This window comes from Rhipicephalus microplus, chromosome X, assembly GCF_043290135.1.
Source record: "Rhipicephalus microplus isolate Deutch F79 chromosome X, USDA_Rmic, whole genome shotgun sequence".
NCBI lineage: Eukaryota > Metazoa > Arthropoda > Arachnida > Ixodida > Ixodidae > Rhipicephalus > Rhipicephalus microplus.
The window spans coordinates 55,848,946-55,870,555 of record NC_134710.1 but is presented as its reverse complement, the minus strand read 5'-3'; the positions used below and the strand labels follow the sequence as shown (position 1 = coordinate 55,870,555).

At 41.8% G+C, this 21,610-nt stretch overlaps 1 protein-coding gene across 6 annotated transcripts in view; it reads right to left on the bottom strand.

Moving 5' to 3' along the window:
* Positions 1 to 11,680: 11,680 nt before the first annotated feature.
* Positions 11,681 to 21,610, bottom strand: part of LOC119176065 (oxysterol-binding protein-related protein 6) — a 172,712-nt gene continuing 162,782 nt past the window's right edge. For all 6 annotated transcript variants that reach the window (XM_075876688.1, XM_037427179.2, XM_037427180.2 and 3 more), the window contains exon 22: positions 11,681 to 21,420. In XM_075876688.1, coding sequence (XP_075732803.1) covers positions 21,300 to 21,420 — 121 coding nt within the window. In that variant the 3' untranslated portion in view covers positions 11,681 to 21,299. The remainder of the gene's footprint in view (positions 21,421 to 21,610) is intronic.

The window sequence follows — 21,610 nt, the reverse complement described above, 5'->3', positions numbered from 1 at the left end:
TGTTCTGATGCAAAGCGTATGCATTGCTGGTTTAAACTGTCCTGTGTTTAATTTGATTATGCTGTTTCTCTTGCCACAGTTACCATGGAGATATGGGGCTTTGTCAAGCTGTTTTATACAGCTTTTTTTCCTCTGTCCCAGCCACTTACTGTACAACTGTACATGGTAAATAAACTAAACTTAAACTCAACACGTAACATTAGCAAAGGGCTACCAACCTCGCAAGCACAAGCGCTACGCTTTAGCTTACCGCTTCTGGTGTTGGTGATAACCATGTTCCTCTTGGTGTTGTTACGCAACTGTAAACAACTGCTTATATAAAACAAATGCCAGAGTTCAACATACATGTCTGTGCATACCATTTATACATATGTTTCGCTTGATTTCGTAACGTTTCGCTCAACAAAATATCACTCCACCACAGTCACCTTCCCGTCGCATGCTTTGCATGACATATGGATTCCCATGGTACGTGTGATCTGCCCAATTTTCTCTTTTATGCATTTTCCACATGGAGCTCCCGCTCAAGCATGCTGTAGCCCCACGTGGCATAGTGTGAAAAGGACACCTCCGAATTAACCACAAGACAGAGAGCACAGCTGGCTTGTAAGATCCATGGACCGCGACAGATACGTACGCTGCAAACGACGCCACACATGTGTCCCATTTATATATTACAAAAGACAAAGGTTCGATCACTGTTTTCGGTCTCCTTTTAGGCGGTGTGCCGCGGAAAAACACGGTGCCTTCCAACAATGCCACCACCTCCAAATTGTGGACGCTTGTTGCCTCTGTCGCGGCTGCTCCCGGCAGTTAATTTGGGCGTGAAAAACATTGGCACATGAACGCACTGCACGGTCACGCGCCTGCTAAACTCACGTGGATGGCATGGTCATTAGCGATCTGACCAGCAGGAGCGCAGAAAGAGGAAAAGAAGCACAGGACAGAGCGCAGCGGACTTGCAACGAAATGCTTTCGTTTTGAATGAAAACACTCAGTAATAAAAATTGGCTGAGGCTCAAGCTGCTGACGTGATTGACAGGCACTGGTCTTGAACATGCATGAAAGGTGGCATCGCAAAATGAGTGACACGAGTGCACTTTGGCTTGTAATGTTGACAATGCATTTATCAAATTACTGCTTTGGGATCACTGTTGTGAACACTGACACCTTCTTGAACACCGTTTGAAAAGATAATAATCTTTAGGGTTCAACGTCTGAAAACCACCATATCATTATTAAAGACGCCGTAGTGGAGTGCTGGCCACCTGGGATTCTTTAACGTAACCCTAAATCTAAGCGCGTGGGCCTCAAGTATTTTTGTCTCTATCGAAAATGGGGCCATTACGGCCGGGATTCAATACCGCGACTTGCAGGTCAGCTGCCCCTCCGCAGTGGTCTAGTGGCTAAGGTACTCGGCTTCTGACCCGCAGGTCGTGGGATCGAATCCCGGCTGCGGGGGCTGCATTTCCGATGGAGGCGGAAATGTTGTAGGCCCGTGTGCTCAGATTTGGGTGCACGTTAAAGAGCCCCATGTGGTCGAGATTTCCGGAGCTCTCCACTACGGCATCTTTCATAATCATACGGTGGTTTTGGGACGTTAAACCCCACATATCAATCAATCAATCAACTTGCAGGTCAGCAGCCGAGTGCCTTAGCCACTATAGAACATTGCGGCGGGTACCGTTCGAAAAGAGCGTGCACGATAAGAGCTTACATATGTCATCGTACACCGTTATAGTGGTGTAAAAATAACATAAGATAAACAAACGGCTCAGGTGTGGCGACAAAAAAATTAATAAAGGCTGCGACTTAATTGCGGTTCATATTCAAGAGGTTTTTATGCATTCGGGATTTAAACACGACAGTCATAAGAGCGATACCACACCACACACGATAATCAGAGGTCACGCCATCTGTCGGCGCTGCGTACACGTTCGGTTGGGCCAGACATATCCGCCATGTAGACTGTCGCCTATACGCGCTCACGATCAACGGATATAGTGCCAGTACATACGGACAACTATTGCGAAAATTCGGTATAACCAAGCGAGACTTTTATTAGTTACAGATTTCGGTGGCGGCGAGCCTTCAGAATTGAGGGTGTATACAGGTGAGCAGGATCTTGATGGTGCGCTGATCACATGCGCGTTTGTATGCATCGTTTTCTAATAACTGATGCTCTTTCAATCGTGGGCTTGTCGGCGATCAACCGTTTCTGATATGCCAATCTGACCGTTTGTCGCCGGTGCTTGACTTCTCCCGTTCCACTTTTGCTTGTCGCATTTCATTATTTCGCCCATGACCATCGATGTTTACTGTAGCAACGTAAACAGCGTCCTTGCGCTGCCAAGCACGCGGGTGGAGGTGAAATTCCCTGCATGGAGGAAAGAAAAAGTTTGGAGCGAGCATTGCACAGTGAGAAGGAAAATGAGAAAGAAGGAAAGAACGTATTTGAGATAAACACAACGGCTGACATAAAGAAAGAAAGAAAGAAAGAAAGAAAGAAAGAAAGAAAGAAAGAAAGAAAGAAAGAAAGAAAGAAAGAAAGAAAGAAAGAAAGAAAGAAAGAAAGAAAGAAAGAAAGAAAGAAAGAAAGAAAGAATAATTATGGCAGCTTCGCCCTAGTCGTGTCAAGCCTGAGTGAGAGCGCAGCCTGAGCGACCATGAGTATATAAGAGCTCAGCCTCCTCTCTCTGTGTTTCTTTCTATCTCTTTTGTCTACATGTCCTCCTCAGTGGAACTGTGGCTACGGTTATAGGCTGCTGACCCAAAGGTCGCATCTCGGCCGTGGCGGACGCACTTCGGTGGAGGCGAAGCCCGTGTATATGTCAGTGCACGTTAAAGAAGACCAGATGGTCAAAATTTCCGGAACCTTCACAGGACGTTTCTCAGTCAGTCAGTCGGTCGGTCGGTCGGTCGGTCGGTAAACAAACTTTGAGTCCTAAGGAACTACTGAGCCATAGTTGCAGGCCGCGCCCGCTTTGGGGCCGCAAGACCATGGTCCTCCACCCGTTCGCGGATCCTTGAGACAGCCCTTAGTTGTTCATGGAGATCGTCGCTTTTGTGGGCTTCCTCTTAGTCTTCGTGTTTATTAAAAGAGGCATTTTGTAATGCCAAACATTTCCAGAGCGTGTGAGCTAACGAGCAATCCTCTTCATGGCACTCAGGGCAGTGTAGATCGATGTCCGGAGCAAAGCGACTAACTTGCCCTTCCTCTCGACGGAAAAGATCCCGTTTGTAACATTCTAAGGGTGGAAGATTCAGGTCTAGCCAGCTTTCGGTGCAGGAGCGAGAATTCTCTCAAAATTATATCGCGATATTGGGACACAGTACCCCAGATATCATTATATTTCTTTATCTTTTTCGTTTAGCAGCGCTTTTGTCTGGGCAAATTGGTGCGACTTTTGCGAAATAAATCGGCATGAAATACGGGACAAAAGACACAGTACAGCAAGGCCAGTTCTGAACTACCAACTGAGCTTCATTTGATGCATTTTTGCCCCTTTTTTAGCTCCCCTCAAGGACGTTCATGCCATGTTGGTTGCAGAAATAAGTAACTTTCTCTTCCTGAAATACTAACTCTTGCAAGGTGCGCTAATGTCGCAGGCATGCGAAGATCCAGTGTGAAAAGCGATAACATCGTCCCGCGGGTCATAAGCACTACCTTGCGGGCCAATTCAGCTTCCGAAGGCTGCAAACGGGCGTGGTTCAAGCATAGATGAAACGAGCCAGCCGGCTCCACTTGACGAAGGAACATGCAGGGGTGAAGATGAAAGGCCGCGCACAGAACACCTATACCGGGCCGCGTCACTCGAGCAGCAACTGCGAACATTGCTCGAAAGGGCACGGCCGCGCGCGTGCTATCTCGAGTGAGATTACTGACGTCTTATACCCTTATTCGCTGTGCTGTCAGCGCTTACTTCGCGATGAAGTGACAGACAGCACGAAAACCACTCCATTCACAAGTAGTGAGGTTGACGTCTCTAAGTTGCCACCCGATATCCTGACAAGTACTATTTTTAAAATACTAGGGCACATTATTCTCAAGCATATCACTACTTACCTTGAAAACGAGCACATCTTGTCACCATTTCAGCCTATCTACCGTTATGCAACTCACCGAAATAATACATGAACTGTCATCGGCCATTGACTATCAAAAGCAGATCGACCTTATTTCACTCGACTTTTCGAAAGCATTCGACCACGTTTCGCATCAAAAGGTAATAACTAAACGGCAGGCGACAATAAGTAAAGGACCAATCCCAAAATGGATTAGTGTATATATCTGACCGAGCGAACGCAGTTTATAAAAATAAACCAGCAAACATCAGAACTATCAAAAAGTTACATCAGGTGTACCGCAGGGCAGCGTCTTTGCCCTTATTCCATTCCTTATTTTTATTAACGATTTGCCCCAGTACATCGAAATGAGAATCAAGCTTTTCAGCGACGATTGCATCATTTATAAAGAAATGAACTCTTTTTCGAATGATATTGCCCTTAGCAACGCCCTATTATGCAGTATCTAATTGGTGCATGAAATGGCAAATGACCCTAAACGTAAAAATATCAGCTTTGTTAGGAATATCGCGTAAACAAACGCTATCATATTTTCACTACACTATTCTCGACACACCGCTAACTTCCGTAAAACAGCATAAGTACCTAGGACTAATGATTTCTAATGATCTTAGATGGGAGGCGCATGCTAACTACGTTACATCTTCAGCCTTAAAAAAATATTTTTCTAAAGAGACGACTACGTCCCGCACAACCTTAAACAAAACTCTTAGCCTATGAAACCTTAATCTACTCATTATTAGAATATGTTAACTTAGTCTGCTTCCCGGTAACAAACAACCTAATTAAATAGCTAGAAGCGGTACAAAGGAAAGCAGTTACATTTACCTATAATAAATACAGTTTGCTCGATTAAACCACTGAATTTATCGCAAGATCCGGGCTATAACATTACGAAATGGCGCTAAACTCGCACGCCTAAATATGCTCTTCCAACTTATTCATAGGCAGTTAAACATCGACAGCTCTAAATTCCTACCTGCTTCAGAAACCAGACAGTCACGCCATAAACATCCACTAACATTACAGAAATACCGTTTCAGCACCAACTGTTTCAAGTATTTCTTCTTCTCACAGTCAGTTAGATAATGGAATACATTGCTCGCTTGTCTGAATAATAGCAGAGTTCTTCAATGATTAAGGGACTGTGATAATAGTAAGGATTTGAATACTTTTTTAACTCTACTTGAAAACCGCATTCGTGCCACTCATAGCTAAAATGATGTTTTTTTTTCTTCTATGCTTTTTTTCTCGCTTGTACAGTTCTTGGTTGCATCTTGAATATGTCAGTGTTATCAGTGGATTACGTTGTATATTATTTTCGTGTATATCAGCCATACATAGGTTGTGCTTTTGTACTCTTCATGTAATATTATAGGATTTCGTAGTCGCGCATTTTCGCATGTAAGTGCAAGTGTATCTATTGTGTATTTGGTTGTATAAGTGTATTTCTTGCGTATTTTGTTTGCCCTCCTGCAATAGTCCACATTGGGACTGGCAGTATGTAAAAATGAATAAATAAATAAAAAATAAATAAATAAATAAAAGCGGCCGTGTTCCCTTATTCCAGCGTTTTATACAGCTGCGCCGAATCGAATCCTCGAAGAGTTAGCTCCTAGCATTACTTTGTACATTCCAGATGGCTACCGCGTACACTGCTTTCGCTGTAATGGCGAGGCATACTTTTTTTTTTTTTTTTGCTAAGTGCACAAGAGTGGTATACTGCAACGTCAGAACATGTGTGAATGCAGGGGGCCCCCGCAGAAGCATGAAATAGTAATTCTGCTTTGGTTATGAACTACAGAGATTTACAGTAGAGAACTACAGAGAACTACAGATATGAAATACAGAGGGTTTATATGTTCCTCAACATTTTCGGGGTGACGCGCACAGCCCAGAGAGGACAATAGATGGCGCCGCCCGGGGAGCCTTCAGTAAAAGGCCTATATCAAAGGGAAGTTTGTCACATTTGTTTTTGACTCGGTTTCGTAATGTTTCAAAATGTTCTCCCATTATCGCGTCGTCTCGGTGACAATGCACTATTTTCCATAGGGCAGACAGCATTTAGCAAGATATCTTCCCATAGCAAGGCCCCGCTCGCCCCCAAACCCAGGCTGCATGCCTTGGATGCAGTAATTAGCGACTTAGTTTTGTTATATTGAACAAAATAAAAGCATTAATTAGGGCTACATGTAATACATAGCTGCAGTGAACCTTGCGTAAACTTCCAAAACATTAGCATTTGACGGGGGGGGGGGGGGGGGCTCTGGTCTCGCTACACCCCCCGCTGTCGTTGGTTGTAAGCGCAAAATCGATATGGATTCAAAAAAACAAAAAAAAACTTATCCCTTAATTACGTTTAACTTTTCGTGCACATAATCGGTTCGCTGCAGCCCAATCTGTGAACGGAGCAGGAGCCTCTGTCAGTGGCTTTTGCTCTTGCCACCTTTCTGTAACGTTATAGAAGAAATAAGTATTTCTTTGCTTCTCTTGCGAACCTTGTTAACACAAGCGAAATATATGTACGGCTTCGTTGTGCAAAGACTATGCACACAGGCGGTGGCTGCAGTATGACCGTTTTAGGCAAGTTTCTGCGCTTGACAAACCTACTTGCCTCCCTTGCCTCCAGTGTTTCAGCAGGCCACCTTGCTGGATGGATGATCGCAATATTGGATGATAACGCTCACGGACAACTTCTCTTGGTAGTGAAAGAAAAGCTACAGAGGCGGAACTTCTGCATATGTACCGTCAACAGCAAAAGTTTGCGGGACACAAAATGTTCGGTAAAGCTAAATCCCCGCTTTCTCGGAGATAATAATTTCGAAATAAATGTTCTATACTGCACTTGGCATTCCAACCTATACAGTCACCAGCTCGATTAGAATTAGGCACTGATTTAGCAGAAATTCGCATTTATGTTGTGGATTTGACGTCTCGCAAACTTTTGCATTTGACAGTACTTACTCATATACGCGAAGTATACCGGATTGGCACGCACGTCTCTCACGGCTGTGAAAAGTGATGGCTTCGTGCAATCAGGGTTGCATATACCAATACAGACGCCGCTCAGCGTTTGAGGTACACGCAAAAGGCGGGACTTTCTCTCGATTCGGAGCCTGAATGTCCAACGAGACGAAATTTCCAATTAAGAAGAGACGAATGCGCCTGTTGAGTATTAATTGTCCGTGATTTTTTTTCATTGTACTGTAATCATTTTAACCGATTTCGAAATGAATTCATGTAGACGAATAAACGCCCGTTGCGTCAGTGGGATCCGGACCCGCAAACTTACAATTACGGGCATACGAGTTGCGCGGCCCATAGGTCGGCAAACTGGCTCATGAATTGGCTTAGTCGGACTCGCTCATACTCAGATCGAGCCGCGAGTCGGATCGAGCCCGGGTGAGTATTTTGGCGAGTATGAAGCCGAGTGATCCATAAGCGCAAATTTATTTCTTAAGCGAGTCTGAGTGACCTTCACTTTTTATTGCCAACCTATGCTCCTATCTACTCCCCTATCACCATTACTCTCAGCCTTATATCAGCTAACGTTTACATTCATATCTATTCACGCATGCCTCAACGTATACTTGCGTTTCATGCGCCAGCTCAACGCGTATTGATAACAAGCGTGAGGCAATGGGGGAAAGGGGGGGGGGGGGGGGCGTCATGATTTCTCACCGCAAGCGCTTTCACAGGACGTTCTTGATTGAAATATCTGGTGTGAGTCGCATAGCTCATAACAGCGTCCTTAGTGGATTGTAACCAATGATAGCTCGTATTTGAAGGTCAAGATCAGAATGCGTATCGTACAACACCGGTTATGTCAGATACCGGCGTTCAATAGCTACCTTCACACCATGATTAAAAAGGCTAATTATTTACGCTAGCCCCGCCACGGTGGTCTAGTGACTAAGGTACTCGGCTGCTGACCCGTAGGTCGCGGGATCGAATCCCGGCTGCGGCTGCATTTCCGATGGAGGCGGAAGTGCTCAGGCCCGTGTGCTCAGATTTGGGTGCACGTTAATGAACCTCAGGTGGTCGAAATTTCCGGAGCCCTTAGCTACAGCGTCTCTCATATCATATGTTGGTTTTGGGACGTTAAACCCCACATATCAATCTGTCTAATTTTACGCTAGCCGACTTATGAGTCGGTTCACTCTGAATGAGGTCAACGTCAGCCTGTCCAAGTGAGGCAGGTTGAGAATTAATATGTTGGCCAGTCCGAGTGAATTCGATTTAGGGAAATTTCGGTGATATACAAGATTCCGACTGAGCTTCTAAAGCTTAGACATTCTGTGAGTGAGTCTTAGAGAGTTCCAAAGCCTTCACCGACCGATGGCGCTGCCCATCCCATTCATAGGCAGGACCGTACCTAAGAGTATTGTTCGGGGAGCGTTTATCAGTAGAACGGTTAACTTTAGCAACTCGGTGTCGATGTGAAATCGCGTAAATACATGAGAAACGAACCTCTCGAACGATTTTTCTTTCCTTTTAAAGAATACGGGTCGAAAAAGCAAGGTAAGAAACATAGCTTTAATATTACACCACCTCCCACTAAAGGGAACCACGAGCCGCATGCGAAGTAGCGTACGAGTCGACTTAAAGCTCCGTTTATCACGGGCACCGCGCCCGGTGTTAACGCGTCCTTGCAAGTGGAGCACACCATGAATTCACTGTAGTCTCTATCGCTGCTACTCTTCACGAACTCTTGCTGGAGCACGTCACGCGGGTTCATCGTTACGCCAACGCGAGAGCACGTGGGTTCATCAGCAGAATCTCGTTCCCCGACGTCATCACATGATTGCGGAGTGAGTGTAAGGCGGAGAGGCCACATCATGGAGGAAAAAATGAAAGGAGGGAGCGTGACGTCACTCTGGCAGCCTTGCCGTTTTGAAGCCAGCATTGTCAGCCTAACTAGTGAGCTTTGTCGCAAAATCACGCCAGCAATGAGACTTGCCGATATTTCGGAGTACGGCGCCCGGTTCGGCTATGGTAGCCACCATAGTTCGGCACAGACCCGCCGGCTCACGCAGATGGTTGAAGACGGAACAGCACCGAGAGTACTATGGTGGCATACTAAAACCTACCGCAAGCTCTGACGTTTTGATCATGTGTTGGGCCGACAAGGTGGGCTTCGCTCGTGTGGCGCGATGCTTCCTACCTTATTTCCTTTTTTTCTTCCATGGGCCACAACGTTTTACCTTACACAGGCCGGGACGCGCTAGCGCGTTCTGGCGGTGCTTGGGCCAGCTGTTGAGCATGCGCAGAAAGGGTGGTCACTGCAGCACACCATCGGATCGAACTTCGCCATAAGCTACTTCTCATCTGAAACTAAGTTCATGGGTTTTACGCGTCAACCTTAGACGCCAGAACGCGCTAGAATATTTTGGTTCCTGCGACTGAGGATACTCGTTTTCCGATTGAGTCATTCTATCGAGGCGGAATGTCAAATGGTTCACGTGATCGGCGAGACAATGTCCAGCAAGCCTGAATGTCCACTATTGGACATTGTCTCTTTGGTCATTGAAGCCGCAAACGCTTTTTCCCGCGAGCGAAATTGCCAAGTATCAACGTATAAAGTGAAGCAAATAAAAAAAAAACTCCCTAGTGTGTGCTGCGTCCAATCAGCTACATGTAGAAAACAAAGGAGTATAGTAGTAGTATCTCATGCAGCATTTTGAGTAACCAAATTTGATGACTGTGGGATTCATGCGCTTTGGATCTGTAGACTTCGCTTCATTGCCAAAAAAAAAAAAAAAAAAAAGAAGTCAGCGAGCTTAGATTCAGAACGCCGCTTGAGCTGAAGCGCAGGCAGACGGCCCAGCCTTCCGAGCCATCCATGTCGAGACTGGGCCACAGAAGACCTACACATGTTGCCGCAGCGGCAGGGCTCCCATCGAGCGCAGTTGAGACTCCTCACAACAGCGAACCAAGCGGCGTGATTAAAAGTCGGAGAGACGTAGAGACGAAAAGGCAGCAGCTGTGGCAGTAGCGTGCGAGCTGGCCGAGAGGATCGCGCCTCTAACCATGAGACTGTTCTCTTGACAAGGCCAGCCGGACACGTCTTGCTTTGCGTGCCGGCGGCTCAAGGTGATTTGGACGCGATGAATGACCCCATATGGAGTAGAGTTCTCACTGCAATATCCCTAATCCGAGCCGAAATCTGACCCAGGAATTCTGCGGGGCAGCAGCTGTTCTTTCTACCGCAGCGCAATTCCAATCTCAAAACAGTTTAGAAAAAAAAAAAAAAGAAACACCTACACAGGCGTGAAGTAGTTTGGCGGGCCACGTCAAACATGTAATATTGCGTGGACGAAACGTCTAAACGAGCCATGCGTCACACTATGCGAGCTGCACAAGTCGACGGTTAAAGGCCAACCCATTACAATGTGATTAGACAGGAAAATGTGCAGCTTCGAAGGCCCGCATATTGTCCTATGAACGCGTAGAAGTACAAAGCCAATTCGCAAAAATGAATTGTGGCACAGTGGGCACTTCACAATAGTTGCGGTAGGCATCCATTCTTGGGCAGTTTAAAATGTCCAATGCTACATGCACAGGCATGTAGCATTGGACATTTTAAACTTTCCTGCTGGTACGGTTTAGGTGGCCACTGAGAACATTGAATGAGATGACGAGAACGGGGCTGCATTTTGCTGTCGCATTCTGCTCTTGACAGCAAAGCTCGTGTCCTCCAGGTTTCTGTTTTGCTTTTACACTTTTCTTGAGGCCTTGGCTAATCAATTTTTTCACACACTACATTTGTTATCAATCAACATACAATATTCTCTTCTGTGCAACTCTTGCTTCAGTGTGTGCAGTAGCCACACCACTTCGGTGCAAATGTTATTTTCCGTTGAAATCCAGTGGATAGACGGCCTTCCTAAACCAAGTGCTTCTGATATTCAGTCATTCAACAGTCACTGAGCACAAGACGGCAAACAATCAATCTTTACATCTCTGCATGAGGAGAGCAGTTTTTGGTACTTCTGAAGTCTCGACGACCAAAGCAGAGTGAATGCCTGAACAGTTTTTAATTGGGCATCTTTTACATATTCTGTTTGTAAAATTTACTGATTTATGCATTGTTCTAGCCAAAGTTGGCAAGACATTTGATAGCGATTCTTCATTGACTGTTTGTCGACCTATATTTTGACAGATGTCAATATGTGCTGCGAAAAATGCACAGATACGAAATTTTTGCCTTGAAAAATGCAATCCAGCTCTTTCTCTGTCAACAAAAGTGGAGAGCAAAAGAGAGCGGTGCTGCCACTCTTCCTCAGCCACTTTTGCTCTCGTGAACTTTTGAGACAACCTCGTATAAGTGACTTGTATATTATCAAGCGATAAAGTAGTGCCATATTTGTGCTTCCTTCACATGTCCACGTCTTCTAGGCTGTATCCATAATCGATAAAAGGGTGTGCTATAGACTGCCGGTCCAATTACACCTCTGAATGTCACATGCAGATTATCAATGGGTCACCATTGTCATCACAGTAGTAATATGCTACAAGCTCACACTGATGTTAAAAAATGTATGCCCTGCCCTCCACAGTAGACAAAACAAACGTGAACAGAAAGTATACCAAATTCGTCTATGCCAGAAGCACATGGCTGTAACAGTCTCTCAGCCACTTTTTATTTTTCACAACAATAAAAACGCAGTGTCGAAAAGCATTGAGCTTGCACAAACATGCAACAACTTTTTTTTAAAGAAGAGGTGCAAGTGGGTTCACTCTGCTTCTATTATTGCTTGAATGGCCTAACACCTGTTTAGGAACATCTGCAAGCAAGAGTTTTCAGAGATTGAAGAAATGAAGTTGACAAAAGAGATGCACTTCAGGGTGTCAAAAGATAAAAAAGAACAAGTACCATAAAAACAAAAGCCAAGCCTAAATGCCAACTAGAGCTGACAAACTCTTCTCTTAAGCAAGCTGCTGGTCAACAACTTATAACTACAGCTGCTGTGGCTAATATCCAGTTGGCTAAACAGTATTTCTTAAACTCCTATCAAGTATACTACTGGTGAATATGATATGGAACAAATCTTCCCTAAACATTGTTTGCCTGTATCTGCAGTAAGACGTCTATATCCTAGCTACAGTGATGGGCAACAGCTAACATATTAGTTACACAACTAGTTTTGACTACTTTTCAAGTAGCTGCATGTGTCCATAACTATGAAACAAAAGAGCAACCTTAATGAGCACTTTAAATGATACTTTTGGCAGCAAGACATGCTCTCAACAATGATAAAATATGCTAATATCTAAGCATTTTCAAGATGTCACACTTTTTTACTGCATGTATGTGCCGCTTTAGTATATGCACCTTGTGCACAGAATAAAAAGATGCATGTGTATAATTAAAAGGCAAATATAAAGGTGAATCACAAGAATCAATTTCCGTAGACACCCAAAAACACAATTAAACTAGATAAATACCTATTTTGTCATTTATATGAAAAGCAGAAAATACATGAAAAGCACAACATTAACACAAAAAAGTGATGCAGCCATGTGGCAGCAAATATGCAGAAAATTTTTAAAAATTGTTGTTACCATATAAAAGAATAAAAATAAAAGAGGTGCTTAACAATGCTATAATTACTTTGTATTGAACACAATGCTTTCATCTAAATCTACTGATATATCTTTCACAAGGTTCATAACTTAGTGACTACGCATATGCGTTAAAAAAAGAAAAAAAAGTGCTGACCTGCACTGAATCAGGCATCTCCATTTTTTGGGAAACTTACTGGCGAGTGATGCTACAAGTTTACTCAATAACTTTATGAAGACGAGATGACAGCAAGTAGTGGCATAAGGCAATGCTTGTTTTATATGCATGCAAAGTGAAGATAACTTGTGGCTTATGCCCTCTGCAAAAAAGGTTGCTATGACATCTCTAAAAGCAGCAGCACTGCTCAATGATTGCTGTTTTTTAATGTAAAAAAAAATACAATACTATCATAGAAATGCCTATGCAGCGCTTCACTAGCATAACCATAACATACAAGGTAAATACCACGTACAAGAGAAATTTCCCTTCACCTTTTCTTCATTCTCATCTAAATGGGAATAAATTCAGATGAATTCGCAATACCCTTATAACAAACTATAGAGACTAAGCAGGACTCTAGGTTGAACAATATGTATTGTATAATCACCAGCTTTGCTTGAAGTTTTAGCCTAAATTCTCACCCAACACTCATATGATACCAGCTTTGCTTGAAGTTTTAGCCCAAATTCTTTCCCAACACTCAAACGTGCTGGCCATTCATACTTTATCATGATCCCAGAGTTGGTGCGTCCTCAAAGGTCATGCTTGCTTTGACTTCAATGTGAATTGACTTCAATGCTCATGATCTCGGCCCATAACCAGATGTCACAATAAAGTTCAATGGTGGTTCAGGTCACTAATGAACAATTTCATCTTTCTTGGCAACAAACTTTTGTGAATATCTAAAACTTCAAGAGGCTTAATGATTAATGACCCTTGGGTATTTCACAACTGCTGCCACAAATTAGGGCTACTTGACAGATACCTCTAGTGAATGCATGCAACATTTTCTACGATAGTTCAGGGTAAATAATAAATTGTATCGTTGATCTATAAACTATAAAACAGGTATATAAAGTTTTTGACAGCATGTGACATTTTGAATCAATTTAGTAAGGTAGTGCACAGAGCAGCTATTTAACAAGGTAAATTATTTAATCACACAGCAAGTGGTCATTAACAAGTCTCCTACTTGAAAAGTAGTAAACTAGTTGTCAAAACTACTAATCAGGGCAGCAGAGAAGGGTAACTACATACAAGTAGTTGATGCCCATCACTGCCTAGCTATACTTTGGCCCAAAACGTCAAGCAATCAAATCTAACATTAACATCCAAAGTGCAATGACCCACTCAAATTGTTTCACATGCCTCAAATGGACAAATACATCATCTATGTAGGCCATGAACAATTTTGCTACATTAAGATATCTGCATTTTAGCAGGTGTTCTCCTAAATGTATACCAGTATGATTATTCACCTGGATAACATTATTATAACACTTAACAGCGAATTACTTTCTCATAACAGAAAAAAAAAACAGTATGCTGACCTAAATCAGCACTGCAAAATGGTAGTGTTAACCTTAACAATCAGTTGGCAATCAGCTCGGTTTGAAAAATGGTTGTCTCCAGAAAAATTTCTTTAGGCCTGCTCCAGCCTATAAATGTACACACAAAACCAGCAAGCTGGAATCCCGTACAATATTCACTAAGCAATATGACCCTCCCCAAGCCAAAATCTTGTTACACAAAAACGTGTCATGCTCAATATTCACACCCGGCAATGAACCCCACCAGAGTTTTTACTGCTTGCTGATGATATTCATATACCAAAAGTAGTTACAGTCTATACTTTCTTCTCCCTTCATTCACAATCCCTTTCTTTTTCAGAGTTTAAATACTCACTAATCTATAGCTATTCAATGATTGGTAATTCTGAATCATTGCTGCACTGAGCAGTAAAGCATGCAAGCAAGGTGCACCACAAATTGCTAGATCACATCCAAAAATACTTCCGCATTCACGACTATTAGACTGGGACTCTTGTTCACTGTAAATCCTAAAGCACCACAACGCAATAACTTCCAGCGTATAATGAAACTAGACCGCATCAGTGAATTTATGCCTTAAAGGGACCGACAACCACCAAGATCATGCCACAAAATCTTGCTGGAAATCAAAACGCCACAATTTATAGTGAAAGAATCAAATGTGCTACTCACAATTTAAGAAGGAATTATAATATTAAAATGACGTAGTCTGGACTTGCACATGGCTGATGCAATTGGACAGAATACCACGTAAGAGAACCTGCAGCTGTGTTAGCAGAATTAATTTAACATTTCAAAAGCATGAATTGTATGAATGTGAACTTCATAAAAAAAGTTACTTTATAGATTGTTTGTTTTCTTCTTCCCACAAAGGTCGGTACACGATCAACATGATAATCACTCATCACTCTTTCCGGGATGTTTCCAATGTACGACTTCATGAACAAGACTCTGACAACAAAATTGGAAGATCTTGCAAAAAAAATTTTAAAAAAAGCATTTCCCATCGTCTTGACTGATTTTGATTGATATGTGGGGTTTAACGTCCTAAACCACCATATGATTATGAGAGACTCCGTAGTGAAGGGCTTCAGAAATTTCAACCACCTGGGTTCTTTAACGTGCACCCAAATCTGAGCACGTAGGTCTACACCATTTCTGCCTCCATCGGAAATGCAGCCACCGCAACCGAGATTCGATCCCGCGACCTGCGGGTCAGCAGCCACCTTAGCCACTAGACCATCGCCGCAGGGCCCCCGTCGCCTTGTGACTTCACTGTAGAATCAGGCACGGTGACCAACAATCTTTTTATTGCATCAGAAAAAAAAGAGTACAATAAAAATTGGTTGTCGGTCCCTTTAAGCAAATTTACAAAGTGCCACCTAAAAGGACTAGTGTACCAGCAAATGTAAAAACTAAAAAATGAAATGTGAAACACATCCCAAAAGGCACCCAAATTGTGAAAGATTACATCACCCCTGTCATGCTAATCTCCATACTTGCTAGCCGCACTCGTTCCCATTACAATGGTTTTACTAGGACAGCTAATACAGAAAGCCAATTATTTTATATAGATAGATATTTTAATAAAAGAATGAAACACTCAACTTCTAAACAAGAAGCCACAAGGACCAGCCTTTGATTCACACTGAGGCCATTGAGAAAATTCAATGAGTGCAGCTACCAAAATATGGATGTCGAAAAAGAGCACAGAAGGCTAGACTTTGATTCAGAGAGATATGCAGTGCAACAACTTCCATCATCACAGTGGCACCATGGTACAGCAAAAATTGTGGAATATGTAAAGTCTTTTAGTCTATACAGAGCTATCTTCTGTTCATTGCAAGCACGCAGCTCTTGCAAATAAAAACCACAGGTCTTCACTGTTGCTTTCTCTCTTAAACCAGTACAAAAGCCCCTACACATGCCTGTTTGACAAGTTCAGGTATATCACTCGACAAGCAGAGATGTCACCTTTCACAGGGACCATGGACGCAATTTCTTTCACACATTTTCTCCTTCTCAGCGTTTAAGCTTGACAGTTGCCACTCAACAAGTAAATACTATGCGAAGGTCTGCTAGAATCAAATGCACCCCGAAGAGAAAAAGAAATAAAAAATAAAAAAGCAAGCAAAACATGATTATGGATCGGTAAAGCTCTACAATAGCTCAAGCAACGATTTACTCAACGCTCGACAATAGCTTTGGTCAACACATGCCAAAATTGTCTATAGCATGTCCTGATAGTCGTCAAAGTACATCACTATTTCTGATTGTCACAAATGTACAAACAAAACACAACACAAAAACAGTGTAACAATGATATCATATTCACTTTTTTTTCTTTTACTCGTTACAGGACTACTAAAGGCAGCACCTCACAGGACTACTAAGCAAGCAACAAAAGTAACTCCAGCGATTCTGGGTATGACCAAACTGCAAGTACAACTCTTGTTTGCTAAGTTAGTTACCATGATAGCAGCACCAAATCTTAGCCCACTGCATATCTCATAACAATAAATAACTAAGGAACACCTATAATAACAAAATTATCCACATCACTACCAAATGTTGAAAAAAGTACTGTTCATATGAAATCTGATGTTTATAAAAAGTACACACCATAAGTAACACAGTCTAAAAAACAATAAGTACATTTTCCTGCTGTTCGTTTCGCTGTTTTTTTGTGAAGTAGCACTTATAAATAATTCTTTAAAAAAAGAATGAAAAAGAGGTGCTTCAGCAGACCTGAATGTAACATGAGAACTGCCCAATAAACAGACAGTCATGCACAGAAACATGATTAGATGCACTTACACAAAAATACCCTTTGTATCTCCAACCTTAACAGCAATTTCCCATTTTTAAACAAACAACATATGGCGATACATTATATTCCAGCTTGAAATATTTTATAGCACACAAGTTAACACTATATATTATTACTGATTTTCTCTTATTACTGTAATTGCTACTGCCTCAAATGCACAAATGCACGCAAGAATCACAAGTGCTCCACATACATATAAGCTTGTAGCACGCTTTCCACAAGAGGACTGTGTGAATAAGATTTTGTTTGTTTGGCTCTCTCTCCCCATGAGGCACTATCTCTATTGCCACTCACTTCCATTTTTTTAAAGGTTTCAGCTTATGTGTGGCTTTATTCTTTGGACAAAACACTCACAGTTACCTTTTCAACACTTCCAACGAATCACAGTGTTAGCAATGTTTGTCTCATAGCTTTGACGGCACACCCACATTCCTTGGACTAAGAAGTGCTACACAGCCACAAGGCATGGCCTTTTAACCATAAATACAATTCACTTCAAATTAATGTATAACCTCAACTGACACACCTGCCAGCAGGATTCAGCTGAAGGTTATAAGTACAACACAATTAAGTCAACTGGCAAAGAAAAAGAAAGGACAATGAAGCCCAGCCGTATTAAAACCGTCTCTAAAACTGTTGCAGACACAGCTTTTAAAGGGGCCCTGAAACACCTTTTATTGATTCTGTGGTTTCTTTGTCACTGAGGTTTCTCACCTCCTCTAATCATAGGCACACGAAATACAATGTGGGACAGAGCCACATCTGATGTTAAGTGGTCATGTATAAATGTGCAAGAGAAAATTGATGCCACCTTGAATGTATTGTAAGGCCATCTAAGAAACCCACATAAGATAATCAGGGCTAAAGAGCATTCTGCTTCAGGTAACCAGCACCATAGCCTAACAGTGGGTAGCCACTTTTTCAACTAACTTAAAATGGGAGGCTAACAGATGGCAGGGCAATGGGGTAATTAGTTTGACAGGTTCAGTTTTGCGCACAGGAAAACTGAATAAATACATCAGTTTTGTGGAAATTGTCAAGATGGAAGAAGAGTCATTCAAGAGAAAGTCACCTTCATCTGAAAGTAGCGTGCAGCTCCCAAGGGAGACACATGTTCCAGCAACAGAATGTGATGAACTCATTAATTTTTTACCTTATATTACTGGCATAGCCAACGGAGGTGAGGGGGCTGAAATTATCCCCCTCCTACCCAAAATTTTTCAGTTTTGCATGTGTATACATACATGCATACAGAAATGCACACACAAACATACCTGTATGGTTAAACCACCCCCCACTCTACTGAAAAAAAAAAAAAAGAATGGCTATGCTCCTGCTATTTATCAATGTGCTTTGAAACACAATCAGCATAGCAAATGCAAGCGAGAAAGCCAAACGTTGGCACTTTTATCAAATGCACTGCAACACAACATTGTTGAAAGTTTAGAAAATAGATTGACATCTGGAAAAAGGCAAGCAAAAGTATTCCAGGGCTCCTACAGTGACAACAAGAGAAAAAAAAAAAGATGAACATTATTCTGGCTAGGTTATTTTTTCTTATGTGTAAGAGTGGCTGCCTCTCGTTTTTATACAGAGCGAAAGACTACTGCAGTATAGACACTGAACAGTGCCTGCCTACTTATATATGGAAGCATCACGTGTATCAGGATGGTATATGGCTAGGTGAGAATGTGGGCCAGTCAGGGCACCTGGTCAAGACTGTCCCACATGTTAAGGCAAACTCGAAGGTTTCAACAGCAACCAAAACCTGTTAAAGCAGTTTTCACGCACCAGCACTGCAGAATGTAGTCCTTGGCATCTCACAACATGGCAGCAAGTAAATGATTAAATCCTCACAGCAAATAATATGAACACACTGTTTCAATGTGTTGTACACGTCAGCCACTTCAACAGTATTTATACACAGGGGTGTGAAAACATCAAAACAATGCTTTTGTCAAACACTGCCAAGAGTAACCTGTCATCCAACACAGGATTAAAAATAATCTATTTGTTCAAGCCATAAAAAAGAAAAAGCTAACTTTACCATTTTTTTTTTTATGACTGACTGCTGGGGTTTATCCACAAAAGCACTGCCTTGTCCGAGAGAAATCCTGTAGTGAAGTTCTTTGGATTGATTTTGACCATTTCGTGGCAATGTGTACCAAAACCTAAGTACATGGACATTATACTGATTCCCCACAATGTAGTCACCATGGCCATGCTATGAAATGCAGGAACTGTACAACAGTATATACACACACAGTGAATATACACTACAGGATCAATGACTGAATATCCATTCATTCAGAATGTTCATGGCCCCATAACCTCCCGTAGATCTATTTATTATACAGCATAAGCATACAACCAGCACATCCTCTTTAGTTGTGCCAGCCATAGCTACTACACGCAATAAACAAATACTAATATTACTCCCAGCTGTTGCCTTAAGGGGGCAGACTGGTCTTAGACATTTTTTGTTTATTTCTTCAGTGATCTTGATCAAACTGCACAGGATTATGCAGTTTTTTCTGCTGATTTCAAATATTTATTTAGTTTTCCTATAACTAATCTTGTTCCTGAGATAACTTAAGTTCACACCCTATTGTTTAAGGCCGCCATAGAAAAAAAGTGCTTAATTAGAAGTGATATTTAAGATATGCCAACATAGACTAATAACTATAGATTGGAACTATGGAAGAGTTTTCTGTTTTAAGGCCTTTCTTGGTTATTTTACAGCAAAATGAACTAACCATTTCCAAAAGCAGTTAGAATTGTGTTACAATTATGATGAATAATTAATTAAAAGGACTTGCGCTCTAAATTCTGCTCCCATACTTGCATTCTACACACATACAGGTTTCCATTGCAAAAAAAAAAATGCTGCACCTGTCCTAGCTGCAGAGATATTGAGGCCTCAAAATTGAACAGTTGTAAATTTACTTTTTTGAGAAAAATAGAAAAAACTAAAAGCACACAGCTTCTTCAAAAAGCAACAGTCATGGTGCGCATGTTTTGCTATCCTCATAAAGGTGGTCATAAATTCATAGCAGAGCTTCTAACACAGGTGCCGGCAAATTACAAGGAAGCCTCAAGGTCTGTTCCTCATTATATTGCAGGTTCTGCATGTTAACAGCACCAAGAATCTGGACAGTTATAATGACATTGCAAAAAATTCCTACTTCCTGGTGTGTGAAAATTTGTAGAGAGATAGAAAAATACTTGCAGATACCAAATATGTCAATTTGAAAAAATGAATTTTTTTGTCGCTTTTTGGGTCCCAAAGACCAGTCTGTCCCCTTAAGGTGTTAAGGTGTCCAACAGATATGCATGAAACAAATTGACAGAGTGACTTTCCCCTACTTACTTTAAGATAGCTAGTTTCTTGGTGTTGGTGCCATAATGCAAATTAATCAGATTGAAAATTTGCAACTGTAAGATTTTCCATTTGACACCATGTCTCACAGTTGTTTCTGTGTGCTTTTATGGCTAGTTCAAAATCCTGTTCAACATACAGGTACTTGGAAGTTTCAAAAAAAGTTGCTGCTATACCAAAGATTTGATCATCAGTTTAAAATCCTGCACTTTAAATTAATAAACATGCCCACCAGTACACAGGTCAAACAAAATAGTGTAATGTGTGAATGATATTCTTTCAAGTTTTTTCAAGCAAGCAGGTTCCTTGCTAGAAACTAGCATGACAAAACAACAGAAAAAAACATGAATTTGATATTTCCACACCCCTGGTGAAGGTACAAGGTTAATGTCACCAAGTAGAACTATTTGAAGTGGCATATTCTTTCAAAATTCAAAGTATGCAAACTCACAAGCGTCACACAACTAGAATGACCCAGCAATTATCACCTGCCAGCAGGAGTTTTTCTGCTGGCATGAAAGTCCATGGGTAGGAGCAGTGTTAACACTAATTAAAATATACCAAACACACATGATATGTGCACCGAACAGATAAAGATCAATCAATCAATAAACAATGAGGACTTGAGTATACAACACTTCGATGTGTGCACTGTACTAGAGGTAGTCACCTAGCGAAACTACAAAATGCTGCTTATACAGTTAGTGACACAAAGAATTCAGGCGCACACTCTTGAGTACAAAAAGAACAAGCCGTTCAAGTAAATGATGAAAATAATGCAAAATTCGGATTGTGTACTTGCACAGCAACAAATAAAGAACAAAAAAAGGGGATCTACAAGTACTTCTACCACCACTTTTTCACTGTGTGTTAGTGAGCCCTGCTGTGTTAAAGACAATCCCAAAGCTTTTCTGGAAATGAGATGCTGCTGAAGCCAGGGTTTGTGCGGGTCTCCCAGTATTTGTGAGTGTAAGTCCAGTGCTCTTTGCCATCTTTCGTTGTCTCTTTTCTGAAATGGCAATTAAATAAAGATTACTGCCACCACTTATTTTACATTCTTTCTTTTTTACTACACAAACTTCGTCAATATTTCCTGTAGGCGTATTTCAGTTAGAGACAATTCAGTGCTGCGGAAAACAACAAAGCCATTGCATTATCTGCAATGCCTGCCTTGGCAGTATTTCTTTTTCTTTTTTATA